General features: G+C 40.2%; 1 protein-coding gene and 1 non-coding gene across 3 annotated transcripts in view; one reads left to right on the top strand and one right to left on the bottom strand.

The window, feature by feature from the left end:
* Positions 1-893: 893 nt before the first annotated feature.
* LOC111766496 (U6 spliceosomal RNA) lies at positions 894-998 on the bottom strand. Its single transcript, XR_002798531.1, has one exon. It is a non-coding gene; the product is annotated as a U6 spliceosomal RNA (small nuclear RNA).
* Positions 999-14,319: 13,321 nt separating this feature from the next.
* The window catches only part of GDPD1 (glycerophosphodiester phosphodiesterase domain containing 1), a 47,978-nt gene continuing 35,318 nt past the window's right edge, over positions 14,320-26,979 (top strand). Inside the window, exons 1-2 of one of the 2 annotated variants that reach the window (XM_058283888.1) lie at positions 14,320-14,668; positions 24,741-24,783. In XM_058283888.1, coding sequence (XP_058139871.1) covers positions 14,527-14,668; positions 24,741-24,783 — 185 coding nt within the window. In that variant the 5' untranslated portion in view covers positions 14,320-14,526. Of the gene's footprint in view, positions 15,510-24,740; positions 24,784-26,979 lie in introns of both variants that reach the window. The other variant, XM_058283889.2, reaches the window with a different exon arrangement.

The raw sequence follows: 26,979 nt of genomic DNA, 5'->3' as shown, positions 1-26,979 counted from the left end.
AGTGATTCGGATAATCCAATTTTGAAGTGAGATTGAAATGACAAGGAGTCATTGGACTAGAACCCAAGTTACTCTACTCATTCTTGGATCTTCTAAGTCTGATATGCTTTAAAGGACAGTTTTGAGTGGGAACTTTCCTAACGGTAGCTTCTATAAAGAGGAATATTATTTTTTTCAAGATATTTTCAAGAAAAATGATCCTATTGCCTCTTCAACCTCTTGAACACAATGAAGGTGGTGACCTTGTAGTAGCAACATAAGCTATTAGCTGTATGGTCTTGGACAAACTCCTTAACCTCTCCAGACTTCAATTTTCTCTTTACAATGAAGTAGGGAGTGATTTTTTATATCTGTCTTTTTCAAAATTTAGGTTTTTTTCCTATGATAATTGATTGCTTGGACTAATTTCCTCTTTTCGTTTAGATAATTTCTTTTTCTTTTTTTTTAAGATTTATTTATTTATTTATTTATCTCCCCTTCCTCTGCCCCCCCCCCATTGTCTGCTGTCTGTGTCCATTAGCTGTGTGCGTTCTTCTGTGTCTGCTTGGATTCTTGTCAGCGGCACCTGGAATCTGTGTCTCTTTTTGTTGCATCATCTTGCTGTGTCAACTCTCTGCGTGTGCAGCACCACTCCTGGGCAGGCTGTGATTCTTTCACGCGGGGCAGCTCTCCTTTAGGGACGCACCCCTCGCGCATGGGGCTCCCCTATGCAGGGGACACCCCTGTGTGGCATGGCACTACTTGTGTGAATCAGCACTGTGTGGGCAAGCTCCAATGGGTCAAGGAGGCCGGGGGTTTGAACTCTGGACCTCCCATGTGGGAGGCAGATGCTCTATCAGTTGAGCCAAATACGCTTCCCATCATTGCATTTAATTAGTACATTTTGGAGCATTAAAAATATGGAATGCTTCACCAATTTGTGTGTCATCCTTGCACAGGGGCTATGTTAATCTTCTCTGTGTTGTTCCAATTTTAGTATATGCACTGCTGAAGCAAGCATTGTTGGTAATATCTTAGAGGAAGAAACAATTCTGTCTTTTGACATAATATTTTACTTATATAGTGTACTTTTTAAAAAAAGATTTATTTATTTATTTATTTATTTATCTCCCCTCCCCCCATCCCCACCCTGGTTTTCTGTTCTCTGTGTCTATTTGCTGCATCTTGTTTCTTTGTCCGCTTTCGTTGTTGTCAGTGGCAAGGGAATCTGTGTCTCTTTTTGTTGCGTCATCTTGTTAGGTCAGCTCACTGTGTGGGTGGTGCTATTCTTAGGCAGGCTGCACTTTCTTTCGCGCTGGGCGGCTCTCCTTATGGGGTGCACTCCTTGCGCGTGGGGCTCCCCTACGCGGGGGACACCCCTTCATGGCATGGCACTCCTTGCGTGCATCAGCACTGCGCGTGGGCCAGCTCCACACGGGTCATGGAGGCCCGGGGTTTGAACCGTGGACCTCCCATGTGGTAGACGGACGCCCTAACCACTGGGCCAAGTCCATTTTCCCTATATAGTGTACTTTTAATGCTTTAATTTTACCTCATTAAATCCTCATAATAGACCTTGAAATTAGATGCTCCCATCCCCATTTTACAGAGGAAAGTGAGGCGTAAGCTAAGTGATATGCCAGTCACTTAGCTTGTAAATGGTATACCTATGTCTGAGGAGTCTAAATTCAGGGATCTTTTTAAAATGTTGGTTTTATTTGGACATTTGTACACTTAGTTCTTTTTCTTTGACAAAGACTTTGTCATTTCTTTGGTATTTGGTGTCAGATAAAGAAATAGATGGCTGCTGATGGTAAATTGATGCAAAACTCATTTCCAGCCATTTTTTAAAAATCTAACCAACAAAGGCTTCCAGTTTTCAAGAAACCTCTAAGTCTTGTTTACTCCTCTCAAAGATAAATAGACTCTTTAGGAACCAAGATCATTAATAGCACGTAAAAGTTGTAAGTAATGATTTATTCATATTTCCTTATTTTATGATGAAGAAACAAAAGAGAATAAGTGATTTCCTCAAGGCCAGAGTCAAGAATCACAAGATTTATAAAAAAGCAGTTTTATGCATACACAATACAGTCTATCCAAAATGTACAATCTATGACTCTCAATATAATCACAGAATATGTATTCATCACCACAGTCAATTTTAGAATATTTTCATTGCTCCAAAAAGAAAAGCTTTATACTCCTTAGATCCCCCATTATTGGCATTTAAAAATGGTGTGGGAGAGGACTGTGGGAAGATGGTGACAGCCTAAACGGCAGGGTTGAATGCTCTCACAAAAACAATGAGGAAAAGAGCCAAAAACTGTCCAAGGGACCTGCTTTGGGGGTCAGCAGACCATGACAGTGCTGCATAACTCCCAGGTGGGTGAGGGACAGAAAGAGGAAGAAGCTGAAATGACAAACGTGAGTTACCAACCCCCCGTGCTGCCTGGGAATGGCTCCCCTTTCCCACCCCAAGAGACTAAGCTGGGGTAAAACACCTGGCTCACTGCAGCCTACTGAGAGGGGAGCAGACATGTTCTTCCTTGTCAACTGTTTCAAGAGAAAAGGGAGGGTAGTCTAGTGCTTTTCTTCAGTGAATTCTGCCGGCAGAGCCTGCTTTGAATCTCTGATCTGGAGATTTAACACAGGAACATAGGAAAACCAAGACTGAAACACTTCTGTGGAAAGGTGCACTGACTAGTGCCATCTGTTGGCCAGTCTGGAAATTTCATGGACAAAAACTGTGCTCTCTGTACCCAACCCCTAGGAGAAAATGTACACCCCACCAGTTACTCTGGACTGATTTTGAAAACTTAAGCTGGGCAATTTTAAAGACTGAGAATAAGTTGAGCCAAATACCAAAGAAGAGCAGTGAAAAACAAACAAATAAGCAATAGGCAAGAGAGAGAAATTATCCTCAGAGTAAATTCACCAACATATTCAGATGCCTAAACATTAGCAAAAAATAACTCAAGTGATTGGGCTCCTGCCTACCACACTGGAGGTCCAGGGTTTGGTTCCCAGTGCCTCCTAAAGAAAACAAGAAAGTCGGCAAGCTGTTGCAATAGGTAGGTGCAGTGAGCTGATGCGACAAGATGACACAAGAGACAAAAGTAGGAAAAGTACAATGAGAGACACAATAAAGCAGGGAGTGGAGGTGGCTCAAGTGATTAACCCCTTCATCCCACATGGAAGATCCCAGCATTGGTTCCTGGTGCCTCCTAAAAAGAAGACCAGCACACAACAAAAAAACAGACACAGCAAATGCAAACAACAAGGGGGTGGGGAGAAATAAATAAATAAAATAAATCTTAAAAAAAAAAAAAAGAAGACACTGGGGGAAGTGGATGTGACTCAAGTGATTGAGCTCCTGCCTATCATATGGGAGGTCCCAGGTTCAGTGCCTGGTGCTTCCTAAAGAAGATGAGCAAGACGGTGACCTGACACAATGTGCAGGTGTGGTGAGCTGATGCAAGAAGATGAAACAATAAGAGACATGAGGAAAACACAATGTGAGACAAAACAAAACAGGGAGAGGAGGTAGCTCAGGAATATAGGTGTCTTCCTCCCACATCAGAGATCCTGGGTTTCATTCCTTGTGTCTCCTGAAAAGAAGACCAGAACACAATAAGCAGACACAGAAAATGCAAACAATGAGGGGATGGGGGAAAATAAATAAAATAGATCTTAAAAGAAAAGAAAAGACACTGGGGGAGCATAAAGAACAATTTGAAAGTCTACAAATAAAAGTAACAGACCTTATGGGAATAAAAGATACAATGAATGAGATTAAAAATACATTCGAGGCACATAAGAGCAGATTTTAATTGCTTGAAGACAGAATTAGTGATTTCAAAGACAGAACATCTGAACTGGAAAAGACAGAAGAACAGAAAGGGAAGAGACAGGAAAAAATGAAACAGAGTCTCAGGGAATTCAATGAAAATGCAAAACACACATTCACTTTATTGGTGTCTCAGAAAGAGAAGAGAATGGAAAATGGCAGAGAGAATATTTGAGGAAATAATGACCAAAAACTTCTCAACCCTTGTGAAGGACATAAATATCAATATTCAAGAAGGACAATGCACCCCAAACAGAATAAATCTGAATAGACCTACCTGGAGACACTTACTATTCAGAATGACAAATATCAGAGATAAAGAAAGGATTCCGAAAGCAGCAAGAGAAAAGCAAAACACCACATAAAAGGGAAACTGATAAGATTAAATGCTGACCTTTCATCAAAAACCACAGGAGAGAGAAGAAAGTGGTATGATGTATTTAAAGGACTGAAACAGAAAAATGCCAGCCAAGAATTCTGTATCTGGCAAAGTTGTCTTTCAAAAATGAGGGTGACTTCAAAGTCTTTGCAGATAAACAAACACTGATAGAATATGTCACCAAAAGACCAGATTTGCAAGAGATACTAAAGGGGGTGCTGCAGCCTGAAAGGACAAACCAAGGGTGAGAGATCTGTAGAAGAGTTTAGAAATGAAGATTATTAGGAAGGGTAAACTAAAGGATAAGAATACATACAATAGAAGATATGACAATAGAGAGCTAAAGGACAAAATGGATGAAATATGTAATGCTTCTACAGTAATAACACTGAGTGTTAATGGATTGAACTCCCCAATCAAAAGACATAGACTGATAAAAATTTAAAAAAAGAGCTATACATATATGTTGTCTACAAGAGACCCGCTCAGATGTAAGGACACAGGGAGGTTAAAAGTGAAAGGTTGGAAAAATGTATTCCATGCAAATAGTAACCAAAAAGGAACTGGGTAGACCAGATAAATGTAAAATAACAACATTATAGTATATGAACAGTAATTACTCAGTGAACTGGCAAATTGTTCCTGTAATCAGTATTCTGTAATTTTTGTCATACAAAATAAACTCTTGCTTTTAATTGAAGAGGCCTGGAGAAGAGATCTATTTTTAGAAACTTCATTTTTCTTTAACCACTTCTTATTCACACTCTTTAATTAAAATAATCTACCTGGATCAATAATGATTTAGCATTACTACTGTTGAACAATTTACTGAGTTTTTCTGCCTCATAAAACTATGAGTTGACAAATTTTTATATGCTGTTATCCATTCCAGTAAGATGTGAAGAATTCCCAAATAGGAATTTGATTATCTAGAAAGAAGTATGGCCTAAATGGAAATTAAATAACTAAATCAATAATTTATTTAATTCTTAGAGATTATTTTGTTCAATAGTTAGAGCTGTAATATAAAAATTAGAAGTATGTTATAATTAATTTCTATTATATTTGAATTATTATTTACATTCATAAAGGTTTGTTGCTATTCTATCAATTTTTTTTTTAAGATTTATTTATTGCTCTCCCCTTCCCCTCCACCCCAGTTGTCTGTTCTCTGTATCTATTTGCTGCATGTTCTTCTTTGTCCACTTCTGTTGTTGTCAGCGGCACGGGAATCTGTGGTTTTTTTGTTGCATCATCTTGTGTCAGCTCTCCATGTGTGCAGTACCATTCTTGGGCAGGCTGCACTTTCTTTCACACTGGGCGGCTCTCCTTATGGAGCGCACTCCTTGTGCGTGGGGCTCCCCTATGCGGGGACACCCCTGCATGGCAGGGCACTCCTTGCGCACATCAGCACTGTGCGTGGGCCAGCTCCACGCGGGTCAAGGAGGCCCAGGGTTTGAACTGTGGACCTCCCATGTGGTAGATGGACACCCTAACCACTGGGCTAAGTCCGCTTCCCTATTCTATTTTTTATAATTGATTATATTAAACCTAACCCGGCCTTGCACTCTTGTTTAAAATTTGTAATTTCTTTCAAATTTTTTCTATCATTTTACAATTTTACAATAAAGAATTTTTTTAAGACTTATTTTTTATTTATTTTCTCTCCCCTTCCCTCCCCCACCCCCGCCCCCGTTGTCTGTTCTCTGTGTCCATTTGGTGTGTTTTTTCTTCTGTGTCCACTTGTATCCTTGTCAGCGACATCAGGAATGTGGCACGGTACTCCTTGCACACATCAGCACTGTGCGTGGGCCAGCTCCACACTGGTCAAGGAGGCCCTGGGTTTGAACCCTGGACCTCCCATGTGGTAGGTGGATGCTCTATCCATTGAGCCAAGTCCGCTTCCCAATAAAGGACTTTTTAACAGCTAAAAATAAAAGTCATTGATTACACACTTTGGATTGATCATATGGTATGTGGATATATCTCAATAAAACTGCTTAATAAACAAATAAATAACTGTGCAAGAATAGCTAGAAAGAACAGCTATGTATGGCAGGAGAAACAGAGAGACAGGAAGGTGAGGAATTTTCTTGTTTATTTGTCTGTTTTTTGTTTATTATTATTATTGAAATAATGAAAATGTTTTAATAATGAATGTAATGAATGCACAACTATTACCAGATTTTATCTAGGTTCGTTGAATATGCTGCAGAAATGAATTTCAAGAGCACATTGGGTGAGTTAGGCCATACTTTATTCAGGTAAGGAGGAGCGAGAAATGGGAGAAAATAACAGAGCAGGGGTCCCAAGTAGAGAGGAAGGGGCTGAAAAGTGATAAGAGGGCTGATTTACAGGCTACAGTTTCCCACTATAGGTTATAAATGCCCAGGTTTTACTTGCATGGCCACATGGCCAAGGATAAACTGTGAGAGTGGTGTGCAGAGGGCAGGAATGGGTCCACAGGTAAGAGAGCACATGAGAGAGCAAGCTCAGGCCCTGTGCCTGTCTTTTTGAACTGTTAATTATCCCACTCCCTTGCTAATGGCAGGGGAGGAGTTCCAGCTGTTCACTGTTTTGATTGCTTATTTCTTCCATCAATCTGCTAGGAGGGCCCAATGATAAAGTCCCTGGGGCTTATCTGGGGCTTCTCCTGGCTTCTGGAGGAAGTCTTCATCTGAGTGGCAGAATCTTGGGGAGGGTCTTCCAGCAGCCATCTTGGGGGTTACTGATGTCTACATGGACTCTCTGCCAGGTTCCAGATCCATCTATTGATTCCCTATCTTACTAGCCTACTTCATAACTTTGTGATATGCCATATACCATCAATTGTACACTTAGGATAAATTGCATGCTTTATTAATATGTATCAATAAAATTGATTTGTTTTTAAAAAGTAGTACTGTAAGTGGTTCCACTGTGAAAAAAATTGAAAAATCATCTATATGAAGTGTATTAGTCAGTCAAAGGGGTTCTGATGCAAAATACCAGAAGTTCGTTGGTTTTTATAAAGGGTATTTTTTGCGGTAGGAGCTTACAGATACCAGGCCATAAGGCATAAGTTACTTCTCTCACCAAAATCTATTTTGGAGCAAGATGGCTGCCGGCATCTGTATAAGTTCAAGCTTCCTGGGTTCCTCTGGGCTCAGTTCCTCTGTTTTCTCCACAAGGTCAGCTGTAGACTCTGAGACTCTCTAGACTTTGCCTCCTCCACAAGATCAACTGTAGACTATCAGGTGAATAGCTCTGTCTCTCTCCCTGGGGTTTCTGCTGAGTCTAAGGAGCCATCTCTATTCCTTTGTGTTCTTCTCCTGGCTCAGGTCCTCTCTTCCTGGGACTTGCTTCTCTTTCCTCTGTGTGCTGACTTCCTGGGGCTCCAGCTTAAGACTTCAGCATCAAACTCCAACATCAAAACTCCAACATCAGAAACCCTCAACTCTGTCCCTTGCCATACCTTTTATTTGTGGGTTCCCTCTGGCCAAGGGATTGGGACTCAACACCCTAATGATGTGGCCCAATCAAAGCCCTAATCATAACTTAATCATGCCCAAGTACAGACCAGATTACAAACATAACCCAATATCTATTTTTGGAATTGATAACCATATCAAACTGCTACAGGAAGAAAAAAACATCCTTTTATAATCATATATGTGGGTGCTTTTGGGTAAGGCAAAAACTTCCACGAAAAAGCATTAAATGTGGTTAATTAATTATTCTCTCTCAAACAAGTTATGTGGAAAAAACTATCAGGTGATTAAAAAAGTAATTTCCTGATGACCAAACTATTGAAAATGCATGTGATAAGTCTCAATAAAATTGTTATGAAATAAGGGAGTGGAAAAAAAGCCTATTGCTAAAGTAATATATTATTCTATCTAAGTAAAGGAGATTGAAAAAAATCGGTGTGGTACCTTTGTTAAAACTGATGAAAGAGTAAAACAACAACAACAACAACAACAAAAAGATAAAAAGAAAAAAGAAAAAAAATAACAACAAAAAAACTGAAGAATATTAAAATATTACTGTTAACTATAGTCCATAGTTTGTATTAGATGTGTTTTTTACCATACACCACCCTATTATTTACACATTGTAATAATGACATACATTTGTTCTAATTCATGGAATAACTTTCTTATATTTATACTGTTAACCACATTCATCTCACTATGTTAGACAGTTCCTAGATTATTCTCTAGCTTTCCTTCTAGTGATATACGTGACCCTAAATTTCCCCTTCCAACCACAATCACACACACAGTTCAGCACTGTTGATTACACTCGATAACGTGCTGCCATCACCTCTATTCATTTTCAAACATTTACAATCAACCTTATTAAAATTCTGCACAAATTAAGCATCAGCTCCCCATTCTCTACCCTTTTTCTATCTCCTGATAACCTGTATTCTAGATTTTAGCTTCAGGAGTTTGTTCACTATAATTAGTTCATGTTAGTGAGTCATACAATATTTGTCCTTTTGTGTAAGGTTTATTTCACTCAACATAATGTCCTCAAGGTTCATCCATGTTGTTGAATGCATCAGGACTTCATTCCTTCTTACAGCTGAATAATATTTCATTATATGGATATACCACATTTTGTTTATTCATTGGTTGGTGGTCACTTGGGTTATTTCCATCTTTCAGCAGTTGTGAATAATGCCGCTATGAACACCAGTGTGCAAATATCTGTTTGTGTCCCTGCTTTCACTTCTTCTGAGTATATACCTAGTAGTAGGATTGCCAGATCATATGGTAATTCTATACTTAGCTTCCTGAGGAACTGCCAAGCTGTCTTCCACAGCACCTGTATCATTCCACATTCCCACCAACAGTCAATAATTGTTCCCCACATCCTCTCCAACACTTGTAGTTTTCTGGTTTTTTTTTAATAGTATCCATTCTAATAGGTATGGAATGATATCTTTTTTTTTAATTTCTTTTTTCTTACCCTCCCCTCCCCCACCCAGCTGTTTTTGCTGTGTCCATTTGCTGAATGATCTTCTGTATCTATTTCTTTTTTTGTCTTCTCTTCTGTCTTTCTCCTCTAGGATTCAGAGGGATTTGATCCTGGGGACCTCTGATGTGGAAAGAGGTTATCTGTCATTTGTGCCACCTCAGTTCCTGGTCTCTGCTGTGCTTCACCTTGTCTCTCCCCTTCATTCCTCTTTCCTTGTGTCATCATCTTGCTGCCTGACTCACTTCTGCAGGCACTGGTTCACCGCACAGACACCCAGTTCGCTGTGAGGGCACTCATGTAGGCACTTGGTTCACCATGCGGGCCACTGGCTCACTGCGCAGGCATGTTTTCTCTTCTTTCTCACCAGGAGGCCCCAGGAATTGAACCTGGGTCCTCCCATATGGTAGGTGGAGGCCCTATCACTTAAGTCACATCCACTTCCCCTCATTGTTGTTTCAATTTACATTTCCCTGATAGCTAGTGATATTGAGCATCTTTTCATGTGTGGTTTAGTCATTTGTTTTCCTCTTTGGAAAAATGTCTATTCAAGTCTTTTGATTGTTTGACTTTTTGTTGTTGAGTTGTAGGATTTCTTTATATACTCCAGATATTAAACCCTTATCAGATATGTGGTTTCCAAATATTTTTTCCCATGGAGTAAGCTACCTTTTCACTTTCATAACAAAGTCCTTTGAAGCACAAAAGTTTTTAATTTTCAGGCAGTCGATTTATTTTTTCTTTCATTGCTTGTCTCTGGCTGTAAACTGTAAAAAAAACACTGCCTACCACAAGATCTTAAAGATGCTTCTTTACATTTTCTTATAGGAGTTTTATGGTCCTGGCTCTTATTTTTAGGTCTTTAATGCATTTTCAAAATTTGATAATTTTTGAAAAAATCCTTTCCTTCTTTTGTATATGGATATCCAGTTCTCCCAGCACCATTTGTTGAAGAGACTGTTCTGTCCTGGTTCAGAGGACTTCGCAGCCTTATCAAAAATCAATTGACCACAGATGTGAGGGTCTATTTTCAATTCTATTCATCAATATGTCTATTTTTATGTCAGTACTATGCTGTTTTGTGCACTGGAGCTTTGTAATTTCCTTCCTCCCTCCCTCCCCTCCTTCCTACCATCCTGCCTTCATTCTTTCCCTTCTTTCTTTTCTTTCTTTAAAATTCAGATTCTGGGAGGCAGATTTGGCCCAACAGATAGGACGTTTGCCTACCATATGGGAGGCCCAAGGTTCAAACCCAGGGCCTCCTGACCCATGTGATGAGCTGGCCCATGCACAGTGCTGATGTGTGCAAGGAGTGCCATGCCACACAGGCATGTCCTCCACGTAGGGGAGCCACATGGGCAAGGAGTGTGCCCCGTAAGGAGAAGGGCCCAGCATGAAAAAGGTGCAGCCTCCCCAGGAGTGGCACTGCACATACAGAGAGCTGATGCGGCAAGATGATGCAACAAAAGAGACACAGATTCCAGGTACTGCTGACAAGAATACAAGCGGATACAGAAGAACACACAGAGGGAAACGGACTTGGTCCAGTGGTTAGGGCGACTGTCTACCACGTGGGAGGTCTGCGGTTCAAACCCCGGGCCTCCTTGACCCGTGTGGAGCTGGTCCATGCGCAGTGCTGATGCGCGCAAGGAGTGCCCTGCCACGCAGGGGTGTCCCCTGCTTAGGGGAGCCCCACCCGCAAGGAGTGCACCCCGTAAGGAGAGCCGCCCAGCGCGAAAGAATGTGCAGCCTGCCCAGGAATGGCGCCGCCCACACTTCCCGTGCCACTGACGACAACAGAAGCGGACAAAGAAACAAGACTCAGCAAATAGATACAGAGAACAGACAACCGAGGGAAGGGGGAATTAAATAAATAAATAAATCTTTAAAAAAAAAACAAAAAAAACAACAAAAAAAACCCCAGAAGAACACACAGAGAATGGACACAGAGAGCAGACAACTGGGGGGAGGGGGGCAGGGAAGGGGAGAGAAACAAATAAAAAATAAATCTTTTTAAAAAAATTCAGTTTCTGGTTTATTTGCTTTAGGATGGGGGCTGAGATTCTGCTTTTTTTTTTTTTTTTCCAAGATATCAGGGCTGGTGATTGAACCTAGGACCTCATATGTAGGAAGCCAGTGCTCAACCACTGAGCCACATCAGCTCTCCTGAATTATGCTTTAAAGTCAAGAAATGTGAATCTTCCAGCTTTTTTCTCCTCTTTTCAAGATGCTTTGGCCATTTCTTTTAGCAATGTTTTGTAGTTTTCTGTGTACAGGTTTACATCCTTTGTTAAATTTATTCCTATATATTCTTTTAGTTACTATCTAAAAGAATCTTTTAGTTGCTATTTTAAGTGGAATTTTTTTCTTGATTTTTTCCTCAGATTGTTCATTACTGTCTTCAGAAACACTATGGATTTTTGTATGTTGATCTTATATCCAGCCACTTTGCTGAACTCATTTATTAGCTCTAGTAGCTTTGTTGCAGATTTTTTTGAGGACTTTCTAAATATAGGATCATATCATCTGAAAATATTGAAAATGTTATTTCTTCCTTTCTGATTTGGATGCCTTTTATTTCTTTGTCTTGCCTAACTGGTCTAGCTACAACTTCTAGCACAGTGTTGAATAACAGTGGTGACTGTGGGCATCTTGTCTTCTCTGAGATCTTAGAGGGAAAGCTTTTAATCTTTCAACATTGAGTATGATGTTAGCTGTGGGTTTTTCCTATATACCCTTTATTATGTTGAGAAAGTTTCCTTCTAGTCCTATCATTCGAAGAGTTTTTATCTAGAAAGGATGCTGTATTTTGCCAAATGCCTTTTATGCATTGCATTAGTGAGGTAAACAGAATCGACAGGAGATATCTGTAAATAGTATGAGATTTTATAAAACTCCTACGTGACTGTGGGCCTGCACATGTCCAAATTCTGCAGGCAGGCTACAAACCAGGGGCTCTGATGAATGTCCTTGATGAGCTCCCAGGAGATGTTGGCTGTCAGAAGTCAAGCTGGAAAATTCTGAATGCTGAAATCACTACTTTTAAGGCATTCATCTGATTAGTTTAAATGTCATTCATTGCTGATGGCAAGCTCCTTGGTTGATTGTAGGTGTAATCAGACATCTATGCAATCAACTTACTGATGATTTAAGTCCATAAATATCCTTGCATTATAAATAGCCCAGTGCTTGCTTGACCAAACTACTGGGCACAATTACCTGGCTGCATTGACACATTAGCCTATCACCTGCGTCAACAGAGATGACCATGTGGGTTTTTCCCCCTTCAATTAGTTAATATGGTGTATAAATTAATTGATTTTGTTGAGTTGAACCCTACTTGTATACCTGGTATAAAACCCACTTGATCATGTTGTATAATTCTTTTAATGTGCTATGGAAAGAAGCATAAGATTTTAAATACTCTGCTTGCATTTCTTTGGGAGACTTTGGCTCCTACCAAATTTTCTCCCTCAACCGTAGTTCTTAGCATTAAAATGGCTCCTACTTGGGGAGTTGATAGTAGCTCAGTTGTTGAGCATCTGCTTCCCATGTAGGAGGTCCTGATTCAATGCCCAGTACCTCCTTAAAAAAAAAAAAAAAAGCTTTTGGGAAGCTGATGTGCCTCAACTGGTAAAGCGTCCACCTATCATATGGGAGGGTCCAGGGTTCCAGACCCAGGGCCTCCTGACCCGTGTGGTGAGCTGGTCCATATGCAAAGCTGTTGCGCGCAAGGAGTGTGCCCTGCAAGAGAGCCACCCTGCGCGAAAAAAGTGCAGCCCGCCAGTAATGGCACAGCACACACGGAGAGTTGATGCAGCAAAATGCACAACAAAAAAGAGACGCAGTTTCGTTTACCACTGAGGGTGCAAGCGGACACAGAACACACAGCAAAAGGTCACAGAGAGCAGACAATGGGGAGAAGGGGAGAGAAATAAATTAAAAAAATAAATCTTAAAAAAAAAAGGCTCATAGTGTTTTAACAGTTTGGAATGTGTATGATAAAAGAGAAACAGGTAGACCCTTCTGGAATTTAGTTGCCAGTCTTCCTAAAATATTTAAATGATATCCTAAAATCTTGCCAACATGTCCTTATTTTAAGTGGGATTTTAAGCCAACTGATATTTGAATGCCTATCGTGTACACACAGGGTGTGGAGAAGTAGGAGCCTGTGACCACCCCCACCCGAGAGGAAAATTCCACAGCCCCCTAACCGCCTATATCTCGCTTCTGTAACTAGCTTGCTCGACTGTAAAACCTTATCTCAGAGCCTCCTCCCATAGAAAGTCTCATCAGCCCCTGCCAAAACCAACCTGACTCAGACCCTTGTAAACAACAAGAACTCTCCAACCTCTTGTCTCCGCTGATAAAATTCCCAGCACTTAATTAATCTCAAACATCTGCTCCTGTACGCGTTTACTTGCTGAGCTATTGCCCCACCGCCCTGAACCTAAAAGCCTATATAAGCAAACTCCTCCCCCCCCCCCCCCCCCCCACCCCAGGCTGCTCTCTCCTTTGCGTAGATGAGGCAGTTGCTGCGTGGCTAATAAAGCTCTCAATTGGAACTTTATTCAGAGTCTGAGTCTGGTCCATGTCGCTGGTCTGTAACAATGGGGAATTGCATTTTCAGAGTGAGCTGAAGGAGAGGTGCCTGGGTCCTTAATTACCTGACTGATAAACAAACTAGTATCTTTATCTTTTTTTTTTTTAATGTTACATACAAAAAATATGAGGTCCCCATATACCTCCCACCCCCCTAAACTAGTACCTTTAATGGTCTATGACAATAGGGAAATATTTTCCTTGGCTCGGCAAACGGAGGGGCTTATTATTTATGCAAACCACTCCTCTATCAATAACAATTCTTTTATATTTCCTAGAATAGACGTTAAGAAATGCCTGTAATCTCTCCTTTTTAATATGAATCTTCCAATTACGTCAGGCCTTCCTGAAGGGTGTTCCTGAATGGCATTTTTCTGCTTGAGCCAAGGCGAAGGCCCTGGCAGGTTTCCAAACATTCGCCTCAGTTTGGAGTTTCTTCCAAATGCTGCGGATGCAATCACAAAGTTAGTTCAGTAAGTGCTCAACACGGGACTGAAAGCTCCCACCCAGGGGCCCAAGCAACAAAAGGACTTCTGCACGCAGGCGCGCTCCGGCGCCCGGTTCTGGCTGCGCCTGCGTGGTGAGGCGGCACCGACAAGTGCGCTGCGCCGCTGGCACCAGCTGGGGGCGAGCAGACCTCCAGCAGCCGGCGCTGCAGCCGTTGCGACCGCCGCCGTTGGGACCGCCGCGGTTGCGACCGCCGCAGGGAGTTCAGAGGGCCCAGAGGTGGGGGACTTTCTACACGGTGACTAAGATGTCGTCTACCGCAGCTTTTTACCTTCTCTCCACCCTGGGAGGGTACTTGGTGACCTCATTCTTCTTGCTCAAATACCCGACCCTGCTGCACCAGAGAAAGAAGCAGCGATTCCTCAGTAAACACATCTCTCACCGCGGAGGTGAGAGGGGTACCCAGAACCCGATGGCGGAGGGGGAAAGGCTTTTCATCTGACTAGAGCTGAAGGTCCGTTGGCATTATGAGAAAGGCAGGCGGAGGAGTTTGAGGAGGAATGAGAGTGTGTGAAGACAGGACTTGCCCGGAGGTGAAGGCGGTGTGAGGGGGAGGTCTCCTGAGGGAAGGGAGAGAGTCTTGAGGCAGAGCCGGGGCCGGGGAATGGGGGAGGGGGGCGTCTATCTCCAGTGCAGAGGAAGCGGTATATGGGCTTCTATGAAGAAGGAAGGACCAGGGTGACAATGAGGGTAGACAGCGTTTCTCAGCGGGTGGGAGCACGATCGCCAGTCCCTTCCCAGCGGCGAGGCACATTGGGGGAGGGCGGTGCAGGACCGGGGAACCGGGAACGCAGGGCTCGGAGCGAGCCGGTGGCTGAGCGGGTGGGGAAGGCTGGGTGATGAGCCTGAGCACCTGAGGGCTTCCAGCAGCCTCAGGAGCAGCCTGAATCCCGAGCAATACTGCAGCCTGGGTCTGTGCAGTCCCTGGGAGCCGGTCCCGCCCTCCCACTCTGTGCACTGCTGATTAAGAAGAGAGGGAAACCGAGGCCCAGAGTCGGGGACAGTTATCAAGGTCACTGTGGGAACTTGGGCAGAACTGAGAAAGGAACTGGAGCTCCCAAGGCTGCAAACTTTGCACCTGTTTTATTGAGCCACACTCTGCACCCCAGCAATGACACGTGGATTTTTAAAAGGCTAAAAGATGACATAGTTTATGACACAAAGACAAATTTCTTAGGGAAAATTGTCTTGCTAAAAGGAGTGTAGGCAGCCCATCCTCGAATTTCTCAGGTAATGGACCAAATCTTTTCTTTTTCATTATTCTATAATAATGTGTCTTCTTTGCATTTTAAGCATGATGTATAAAATGTTGCAAGATGGGGTTATTTAAATCTTAACCTGTTCTTTAGGGATGAACGTTAACCCAGGTTAAAATTGCTTGTGATTTACTGTCTAAACCTTAAAATAGTAAATTCTAGGAGACTGTAATCTAAAATTTGATTCAGTACCATAACAATTTTTCTAACAAGAATTGGCCAGGACTAAAATTTAAAATATCACAAAATATGTAATCTGTATTCTCCACTATGAGCTTGATAGCTTTCTAATTCTTAAAGAATTTTCTGATGAGATTAGATATTAAGTATAATTTTAAAAATATTTTATAATAAAATATGTCAACATTTAGGAGATCAGCATAATTTATTGAGTCAAGAATTTCCAAATGACCAATGCATGATGTTCTAAAAGCATACATGGGTCAAAATTTACTATGAGTGGTATTTTACCTTTTTGAAGATCCCTTTAAGGTCTGGCTTAACAGAAGGCAGCTAGATTCTCATAACTGCTTCACACTTGCAGCTTCACATAAATACGTAGTTTGAATATACATACTCTTCTTTAATACTGCACCAAAACTCAAAAAATTGTAGTTTCTTAAAAGTTAATTGAATTTTGGTATCTGCCCCCAGGCCCTAGGTTGGCTCTGGCAGCAAATGCAGCGCTTGGCAGTCCCTGGACACCCTACTCAGGAGACCAGCCCTCGGGTGCTGCTTGTGTGTCTCACACTCCCAAGCTCTCTGGCCCTGTTCCCAGTGCCCTGAGTCTTTCCACTGTAAGGTCCCATCCAGTCTGTCTCTGCTCAGGGCACCCCACCTGTAATGACACTGTCTCTAGGGTGCACTCTGTAGGTGGTGGAGGCCATGCAACCTTTAAGAAGCAAAAGAAGAAGAAAACATTGGAACAGGGTCTTTGTGACCAATGGAGGCAGGAAGACCTCAGGAAAGCCCGTGAAGAGGAGCTCCTCAGTGCTGAGGGCCAGGTGGAGCAGCTGGCCCAGGAACTGGCTAGGCATGTGGAGCAGCTCGAGCTCAGTCTCAGGACTCAGAGACCCAGCCCAAAACAGAAAGAGCAGACTACTTGGGCAATCCAGACCCTGTGCAGTGAAAGAACCCACCTGCCCCAGAAGAAGCAGCTGATGCATTTCTTATTTGGAAACTACAGGGCTCAGATGGAAGCAGAATGGAGGGAGGCCCTGCTGGCTCTCAGGGCTGCAGCCCACTCAGCCCAGGTGAAGCCTGTGAGTCAGGCCACCAGAAAGAAAAGCTGAAGGGTCTACACGCACTGCCCATTGAGGGCAGCCAAGGCCATCCTGGACACTCCTGGTGAAGAGTTTAGGTTCAGTTTCTTTTAGCCCCCTTTCACTCCTCCTGGAACAAAGCCCCTTCCCAGGGTGATGTGGGAGGTTGTCTTAAAGTGCAAAACCTTTCCAGGAATGTGCTGTTGGGTTGATGTAGGGTTGGTTCATCCTTCGCTGGTCAGTGAATCTGATGTCATAGTCATTGGGCAGAAATAAGATGAACACATCGGGGCACTGACAGACAAACACAGGCCCCACTTACAGGTTTTCTGATGAAATAGCCCTCCAGCCAGAAGAGAGAGGTGCATTTAGAAAAGCTTCTACAATTAAATGAAATGTACAGTATGTTGTAAAAGGAATGTTCTGTTCAGTCTTCATGATTAGATTAAGCAGGTGTTGAGAACAAGCATTAGAGAGGAAGTACATAATTATACTTCTGCTGCTTACTTTTTGAAAGGATACCCTATCAAACAATTGATTGCTTTATGCCTTATGTCACGTTGCCCTAATAAAGCCCTAGTTTTGATTGGAAAAAAAAGAAAGGAAAATGAATGAAAGAGTGCTAACCATTTATGTTAGAGAAGTACAGACAGGATGGGCATCTGAAACTGCAAGGTACTATGCTCACAGTGCTTGGAACTGTGTCTTTCTATTCTGTTCGTGGGCAGATATCATTCTCAGGAGCTTTGTTACTAGGAACAAAGAGATTCTTGCCCCCAGTAGTTCTAGCCAAAGACATGGATTAAGTCTCAGCAGGCCATCTTGGAAGATCAGTCCCAGGCCCTCTGCTTTTTTGAATTGGGTTCTCCATGTAACTTAATCCTCCTCCATGGCTTTGATGACATCTTTGCTGATGTCTTCCAAGTTTATATTCCAAACCAGATAGATAAATGGACCCCAGTTGCCTGTTCAACATCTTTGCTTGGAGGTCTCATAGCCATTTCAAACTTGATGTGTCCAGCACACCTGGGTAGCCCCTAAATATTCCCTTTCTCTTCTCTTTTTCAGTGAATGGCACTACTGTCCATCTGGTAGATTTTAGGTTAAAAAAAGCTATATGTCAGCCTTAGTTCCTCTTTCTCCCATACATATGTCCAATACTTCAGCCACTTATGTCAGCTCTGTCTTCAAAATAAGTTTCAAATCTGCTGGAAAAAAAAAAGTTATTGCAATGTGGAATCTGAAACCATAACAATGAACTTCTCATAGTCTGTTACATTAACATCCAAATATTTTGATATAAAACCCAAATATTTTCCAAATGACCAATGTATCATGTCAGAAAACAGCTATTTTTTTAAATTTTGTATATTTAATAATCGAAAATATAAACAAACAAAAAAGAAAACACAGTTAAAAAAAATACATTTCTCAGTTAAAAGCACTGGATACCTATAAATTTTTTGCATCATGCAATGTGTTACACAATGTATTTGGTTCATAGTATTGCAATCATACAGTATTTGTCCTTTTGTGTCTGGCTCGCTTCGCTCAACATAATGTCCTCCAGGTTCACCCATGTCATTATATGCTTTATGACTTCATTTCTTACAGCTGTATAACATTCCATCATGTGAACAGACCACAGTTTGTTTATCCATTCATCTGTTGATGGATACCTGGGTTGTTTCCAACTTTTGGCAATTGCAAATAATGCCTCTGTGAACATTGGTGTGCAGATGTCTGTGTCACTGCTCTCCGTTCTTCTAGGAATATACCCTGTAGTGGTATTGCAGGGTCACATGGCAACTCTATATTCAACTTCTTTAGAAGCTACCAAACAGTCCTCCCTAGTGGCTGCAATCCCACCAACAGCAAATAAGTGTCCCTATCTCTCCACATCCTCTCCAACACTTGTAGTTCTCTGTCTTTTAGATAATGGCCATTCTGATAGGTGTGAAATGATATCTCATTATAGTTTTGATTTGCATTTCCCTAATTATTAGTGATGTTGAGCATTTCTTCATGTGGTTTTTTGCTGTTTGTATTTCTTCTTTGGGCAAATGTCTATTCAAGTCTTTTGCCCATTTTTTAATTGGGTTGTTTGTCTTTTTATTTTTGAGTTGTAACATCTTTTTATATATCCTAGATGTTAAACCTTTATTGGATACGTGATTTCCAAATATTTTCTCCCATTGAGTTGGCTGCCTTTTCACCCTTTTGACAAAGTCCTGTGAGACTTTGCACCTGTGAGGTGCAAAAGAGAAAACACCTATTAAGGTGTTATGTGATTCCTTCTGGAAAATAAAGATGATATAATGATAAATAGAAAATAGATAACATTTATTGAGTACCTATTATAGGTTTGATACTATTGTAACTCCTTTATGTATGTGAAAATTTTTAATCCTTATAACATACATGGTTACCATTTTCATCCCCAATTTACAGAAGAAGGAACTGAGGCACAGAAAAGTAAAACTCTTTTACTCAAAGTGACATGCCTAGTAAGAGGGAAAGGTAAGGTTTGAGTTAAGAAGAATGGATTCAGAGTCCAGGCTCTTAACCTGTACAGTAGGTATGCAAACCACATCTATCTGCATATATTTTGTAAATTAAATATTAGATATTTAGTGTTTGTGTGGTGGAGGCTGAAAATAGACAGCAATGAAATAGCTAGAAGAATGCATGTTGTAAGTAGATGGGCCCTTTACCCTACTCTGCATCTTTTTGAAGACTTTATCCCTGACATTGCTAGCATCAATCTTCACAGTACATATAAATCATGTCTGTAATAACCATACGCTTCCCACCATATGCATTTTATTGCAAATGATTCAGTCAACAACATTGTTATATAGTGTACTTCCAAATTTATAACAATGAATTACAGGAAACTTCAGTAATTCTGCTTTCAAATTTAAATAAAGCCCAAGTTGCAGGTGTACATGTGTTTAGTAGTTTACTTCCTAAGCAAGACTTAAGGTACCAGATGTTTCCATGTCCCATGCACAAACTATCTGGAATTGGGTTAATTCCCAGACAAACAGAATTTGGAAATACCTTGAAGTTGTCATGGTCCTGTCATGCATTACAGAATCAAATTATGAAAATAAGCTGGCTAGGCAGCCTAGCAAGAAATGTTTCTTGAGGATCAAGTGTATAATGAACATTGTTTTAGATGTCAAGACCACAATTGTGTGGTTTTCTGTCTTCAAGAGTTCATAGTCTAGTTTATAATCCATAGTGTCCAATGATAGTTTACAAACTCTATTCTACATTGCGTCAGATTCTGTGTAGGTGACTTCAAGGACAATGGAAAGGTGAGGAGAAGATTGAGCAGACTGCAGCAGGTCCTCTCTTTAGCACTCTTATCTTTTTGGTACTATCCTGTGGTATTTTCTTGAATATTGATGATCTGAATAACAATTCCGTAGTTGTTTTTTTTGTTTTGTTTTTAGGAGGTACCGGGGACTGAACCTGGGACCTTGTACGTGGGAATCCAGCACTCAACCACTGAACCATATCTACTCCCCTCCATAGTTTTTTTTTTTAATAATTAATTAAAAAATTAAAAAAAAAACCTTTAGATTATTAAATGTTACATAGAAAATATAAGGGATTCCCATATGCCCTCCACCCTCCCCCTCCCATACTTTCCCACATTGACAACATCCTTCATTAGTGTGGTATATTTGTTACAACTGGTGAACCCATATTGAAGCATTGCTACTAAGAATGGGCTATAGTTTACTTTATAGTTTACACTTTTTCTAGGACAATTTTGTAAGTTATGATAAAATATCCAGTGGCCTGTATCTGTCACTGCAGTGTCATACAGGACAAATCCAATGATCCAAAAATGCCCCCATATCACACCTATTCTTCCCTCTCCGTTCTTCTGAACTTCTGGTGGCCATTGCCTTTGCCTCAATGATAAGAATTCTTCCATTGCCAGAATACTAATAAGTCTATAGTAGAATAATAATAAGTCGACTTTAGTCCGTTGTTCATTCCCCAGTTGTGAGGACTTTGGGATGGTGATGCCCACTCTGCTTCTAATTGAGAGGGAGTTAGATCCCAAGGGGAAGATGGATGGAGCTCTCTTGCTTGCAGTTGCAGACACTGTCTGTTCTTTGGGATGGGTCTTGCCCATCATTGTTGTCTTAGTTGTCCTGGGTGAGTTCAGTGAATTGGATGGTAGGTGTTGCAACTCTGTTGAAATTCAGGGCTCAAGTGGTACATGGATGGACCAAAGATTTAAGTCTGTGGGACATATATTTATCAAGTATAGTGCTAATTATGGGTTCACATAAAAGCGTCAGAAGAGCCATGTGTAGAGAAGCTTTAAATTGGTCTAAGCACTGGGGAACATAAATTCCAAAGTAAGGCCTACTGGCAGAGTGCCAAATTCCTGAGCTCTCTGTCCTGCTTATAGTTTCTGGATATCTTCAGAGCCCCTAGGAGCCCCCTACTTGAGGTACTCTTTACTATGGCAGTCAATCCTGCTGAGACTTGCATAAGCCTAACCTCTGAAAGGACCTCCCAACTCACTTTGAAATCTCTGAGCCATAAAAACTCATTTGTATTTACCGTTACCCTTTTGGTCAAGGTCTTTTTCCAGATACATTGCTAGTTGGTGCTTGGTAATAATCCTTTTGTGCCAAGGAGGCTCATTCCCGGGAGTCATGTCCCCTGCCAGGGAGAAGATAGTGTGTTTATATGCTGAGTTTGGCTTAGAGAGAGGCCACATTTGAGCAACAAGTTGGCTTTCAGGAGGTAACTCTTAGGCAGTATATAATACTAGGCTAAGTTTCAGTTACACAAGAAAAGGTTCGTAAGTACAATCATCAATGTCAAGGGCCTGGTGCAATGGTCTGCCTTCACTAGACATTGCTCTTGCACTCGGGGGGGGGGGGGGGTCTTGCTGTCCTGTTAGAGAATGTAGCAGAACTCCCCAGGATGGAAATTCAATATTCTTTCAGTTATTTTTTTATTTTATTTTTTTATTTTGAGGTACTGGGCTCAAAGATTGAATCCCGGACCTTATATGTGGAAAGCCAGTGTTGAACCACTGAGTCACATCAGGTCCCCTGAGTTGTTTATTTTTTTGTTTGCTTATTGTTTGTCTTTGCTTGTAGGAGGTAACTGGGACCTTCCATGTTGGAAGCAGGTGTCCAACCACTTGAAGCACATCTGCTCCCCTCCGTAGGTTTTTGATTAAAATAAAATAAAACAGAGGCCAAATAGATTTTTTAAAGTTATCTCATCTCAAAAGAGCACTTGATTTGGAAAAAAATCTATAACCTGCATATATGTATGCCACCCTGCTTTTATCATGCATCAAGTCCAGTAACCAAAGTGAACCTAAAATCACACTAGCTTTTTTTCACATGGGTGTCCCTTTCTCTTTGCTGGACTGATAGAACTTGAAAACATTAAGCTGATACTTGTTTTTGCATACCTTGTGTTTCTATTGATTATTAGGTTGCCATAAAAATACAGTCTAACTATAAAAGAAGAAAATTATAATACTATCATAAATATGTTCATTGATGGTGTTAACCTGAGCAGCACCCTAAACTTGAATTGCCCATTTCTATTAGGAAGAAATTGACCATGAGGCTGTTATTTTTCCAAAGTATTTTTCCTGTGCATTATTTCCTGTGGAATTATTTAGTAATACTGAAATCTTTTAGTTTTAAAATATTTTAAAACTTTTGGCCAGCAAATGTAATGTTAATTGACTTTTTTTTTCCCCTTGGGGTACTGGGGGCCGGGGAACCCAAGACCTCATATGCGTGAAACCAGTGCTCAACCACTGAGCCACATCAGCTCCCCTAAGTTGTTTTTTTCATTTGTTTTACTTTTTTTTTTTTTTTTTTTTTAAGTAGGCCCTGGGAACTGACCTGGGACCTCCCATTTGGGAAGCAGGCACTCAACCACGTGAGCCATATCTGCTCCCTGTTGACTCTTTACACAGTATACAATATTAGGTAATATTTTTATAATTCAGTGTGTTCCCATCAAGGTCTGTGTTCTTTTTTTATACAATATTATTCATTATTATTACAGTTAACAGGCATTCACCAGGTACCTTCTCTTTATTAGTTACATGTTTTTGATAAATATAATAGTAATAACAATAATCCTTAACATTTACTGAATGTTCACCATAGTATTTCTTTCAATCTAATGCCATCCATTATAAGATGCACAATATTTATTTTTTTCTTTTCTTTTTTTTTTTTTGAGGTAGCGGGCCTGGGGATTGAACCCAGGACCTTGTATTTGGTAAGGTGGTGCTCAGCCACTGAGCCACATTGGCTCCCCTGAGTTGAGTTTTCTTTTTTTTTCTGTTTGTCTCCTTGTTATTTGTTTCTAGGAGGCACTGGGAAGTGAACCTGGGAACTCCTGTGTGGGAAGCAGGCACTCAGCCGTTTGAGCCATATCTGCTCCCCAAGATGTACAATATTTTATATACTATTGAAAAAGAGAAAATCTGGCAATTAGTGTTTTATATCTTCCGTTGTAAAATGTACCCTAACTTTGGAGATGCTAAAAAGTGAAAAAATGCGGGCATGTATGTAGCTCAAGTGGTTGATTGCCTGTTTCCCACGTATAAGGTCCTGGGTTCCATCCTTTGTACCACCTACAAACAAACAAACAAATGAGAAAACCAACTCACATTGGGGAGTGGATGTAGCTCAGTGGTTGAGTATGAGGTCCTGGGCTCAATCTCTGGCACCACCTAAAATTTAAAACAAAAAGAAAAAGAAAGAGATGTTTACATGTTAATTCTTTTCATTATATCAATCCTGTGAGATAGTTACCATTGTTGTCTTGATCCATATAGAGAAGGAAGCTAACCACTGAGAGGTTAGATAACTTTGAAAAGGTCTTACAGACAACTCTGAGATTATACCAAAACCCATTGAATGTACACTTTATTTATTTTGAATGTGGTATATGAATATATCTAAGTAAAATTGCTAAAAAAAAAAAAAAGATCACACAGGTAGCAAGCAGATTTGAGACCAAGTCTTTAACCAAAGATAAGTTGGGAAGCAGACATGGATCAACTGATAGAGCATCTGTCTATCACATGGAGGGTCCAGGGTTCGATCCCCAGAGCCTCCTGACCCATGTGGTAAGCTGGCCCATGTGCAGTGCTGCCACACGCAAGGAGTGCTCTGCCACGCAGGGGTGCCCCCGTGTAGGGGTGCTCCACGTGCCAGATGTGTGCCCTGCAAGAAGAGACGCCCCATGTGAAAAAAGCACAGCCTGCCCGGAGTGGTGCTGCACACACAGAGAGCTGATGCAGCAAGATGATGCAACAAAAAGACAGATTCCCTGTGCTGCTGACAAGAATACAAGCAGACACAGAAGAACACACAGTGAATGGACACAGAGCAGACAACGGTGGGGGAAGGGGAGAGAAATGAATAAAATAAATCTTTAAAACAAAACAAAACACAAAGAAGAGTAAACCGGTTACTTCTTGTAAGCAATTCATGAGAAAGGGAGGAGAAGCAGATAGGTAAATAATTTATGCTATCATGATAAAAGTCATAATAGAAGTGTGCATACGAAACTACAGGGATACAGAGGAGAGAATGTTTAACTCTCTCTAAGGAGGTATGTATGTAAAAAGTCCTCTTCATCTTTCCTATGACAAATAGCAGATATAGCTTTTTAAAAAATCATATGTAGTTTATTTTAACCCCTCTGTGTTGCTGTGACTGTTTTGATCTTCTGTTCCTCCTGGGGTGGCTAAGAAAATTCAAAATACTATTACATTCTTTGAAATGCTTATATTTTAATACTTATATAATATATGTACATCAGAACTCACGGAATGTATCTTATTAAAATGAATTTCTGAAAGAAAAGCATGTTCAAAATGTCTAAGTAAATTAAGTTTAAATTTAATGTTTTCCCAGGTGCTGGGGAAAATTTGGAGAATACAATGACAGCCTTTCAGCAGTAAGTATGTATAAAAATAATCTTTTAAATTTTTTTTTAAGTTTATCTTTAAAACGATTCATGAAGTGAAGATAGTATACATGTAGCATCCATCTGTCATAGTTGTTTCTATTTTTATTACTTTTATTTGTTATTTTCATCTGAAGTGTTACAAAGAGTGTTTGGCTTCTGTGTAACTGAAAAACTAGATCAGGGTTTGGGTAATCAAAAGATTCTATAGTTCTTAAGTTGAAAGAAGACATTTGAAACAAGGGACATACTGTGTATAATGCTAATTAGTCTTGGAGAGAAATAGAAAAGAGAAAATGAAACAACTGTCAAAGTAGCTGCTGTTTATAAACAAGATTATGTATCTTGTGATCTAGTAATTTTTGTGCAGAACTGAATCTTCAAACTGATCTTTCTTTTCTAAAGCCTTGTGGGTAATCTTATTTTTGTAATATATTACATTTTTTTCTCCTTGTAAATTATTCATATTTCAGAGAAATGTCTTTTAGAGCACCTCATAGAGAAGCAGAAGGAGAGACAGGAATGAAAGCTGGTAGATACCTTCCTTGTTATTTGTTTTAGAGTAAATGATTATTATTATCCATGGTAATGGTGGGAACACTGTTTTCTTTTTCCTTGAATATAATTGAGGATAACAAATCAGGAAAATTTTATTCAAAGACATTTTAGAGGGAAGTGGATTTGGCTCAACTGATAGAGCATCCGCCTACCATATGGGAGGTCCAGGGTTCAAATCCAGGTCCTCCTGACCCGTGTGATGAGCTGGCCCACCCAGGCAGGGGTGTCCCCTGCATAGGGAAGCCCTACACGCAAGGAGTGCTCCCTGTAAGGGAAGCTGCCCTGCGTGAAAAAAGTGCAGCCGTTTCAGGAGTGGCGCTGCACACACACAGCGCTGACACAGCAAGATGATGCAACGAAAAGACACAGATTGTCGGTGCCACTGACAAGAGTGCAAGCGGACACAGAAGAACACACAGCGAATGGACACAGAGAGCAGACAATGGCGGGGGGGGAGAGGAAGGGGAGAGAAATAAATAAAAAATAAATCTTTAAAAAAAAAGACATTTTAGACATTATTTTTCTTGGTGTCAAGTCCAAATGTACTGCTTCTCCGTATTCTAATTTCATCTAAAGCCTCTCCTCCTACTGTATTTGTTATCTCTTATTCTTTTTATTCTGTAATATGATGCCCTTTGACTGATCTCAAGTCTTTTACAGCTCCAAAATTTAAAATCTTTCCTCCCATCACAGACTGTGAAACAATACTTTAAATTACTTAAATTATCTTTTCTACTGAGATTACATACCTATATTTAGCTATATATGTATATATAAGATTATATATCTATATTTAGGTTAAATATACAACCTTCATATATCTATATATAATCTTATATACATAATATATATTATATATAATATATATATTATATAAGATATATAATCTAGATTATATATCTATATATAATCTTATATATAATCTTAAATATACAACCTTCATGGAGACACACACATGCACACATAAGATCATTTGTCAAATATTTGCTATGATGTAGGTGAAATATTTGTCTTCGAAAAAGCTGCTTATACTTAGAGTGATTTCATCATTCTTTATGTTTAGAGTCCATTCTTTTTCAGATTTCCTCCATATTTTTTGTTAACTTTTTACCAAGCATCCTTTTTATGGAATAAAAACAAGGATTTCTATATTAAGTTATTCTAAGGGTGATGCACTTGACAATATCAAAAATATTTTTTAGTTTTGAAGATTTTTATCCTCTGAACTTTTTTTATATTCCAAGTTCATTTTATTAGATGGTTTTTACTTGCTAAACATATAACATTTCCCATCTTCAGCAATTCTTACATTGTTTTATTTCAAACTGTAACTAATGAGAAGTGCCACAGCCTTCCCTTTTTAGATTCTTTGGAGGTTTTTCTGGTACTTCAGAAGAATAGAAGAACTTTTCTGCATATTATTTTAAATGTTTGCTAGATATGTTTATTTGTAAGCCTCCTTGTTAATGGATTTTGAAATCTGTATAAAACCTAAATCAAATAGGCCTTAGTGTTGACCTCTTTTTTTGAGTTTTGTTGTTTTTGATGGGTGGTGTTTTGTTTATTTGTTTGTTTGGTCTTATAAATTAGAGCTCTTGTTATCAATGCTGTATTAGCCAAAGGGGTGCT

The sequence above is a fragment of the Dasypus novemcinctus genome, chromosome 21 (assembly GCF_030445035.2).
Source record: "Dasypus novemcinctus isolate mDasNov1 chromosome 21, mDasNov1.1.hap2, whole genome shotgun sequence".
NCBI lineage: Eukaryota > Metazoa > Chordata > Mammalia > Cingulata > Dasypodidae > Dasypus > Dasypus novemcinctus.
The sequence above is the reverse complement of the archived record's forward strand: the minus strand, read 5'-3'. Positions and strand labels throughout refer to the sequence as shown.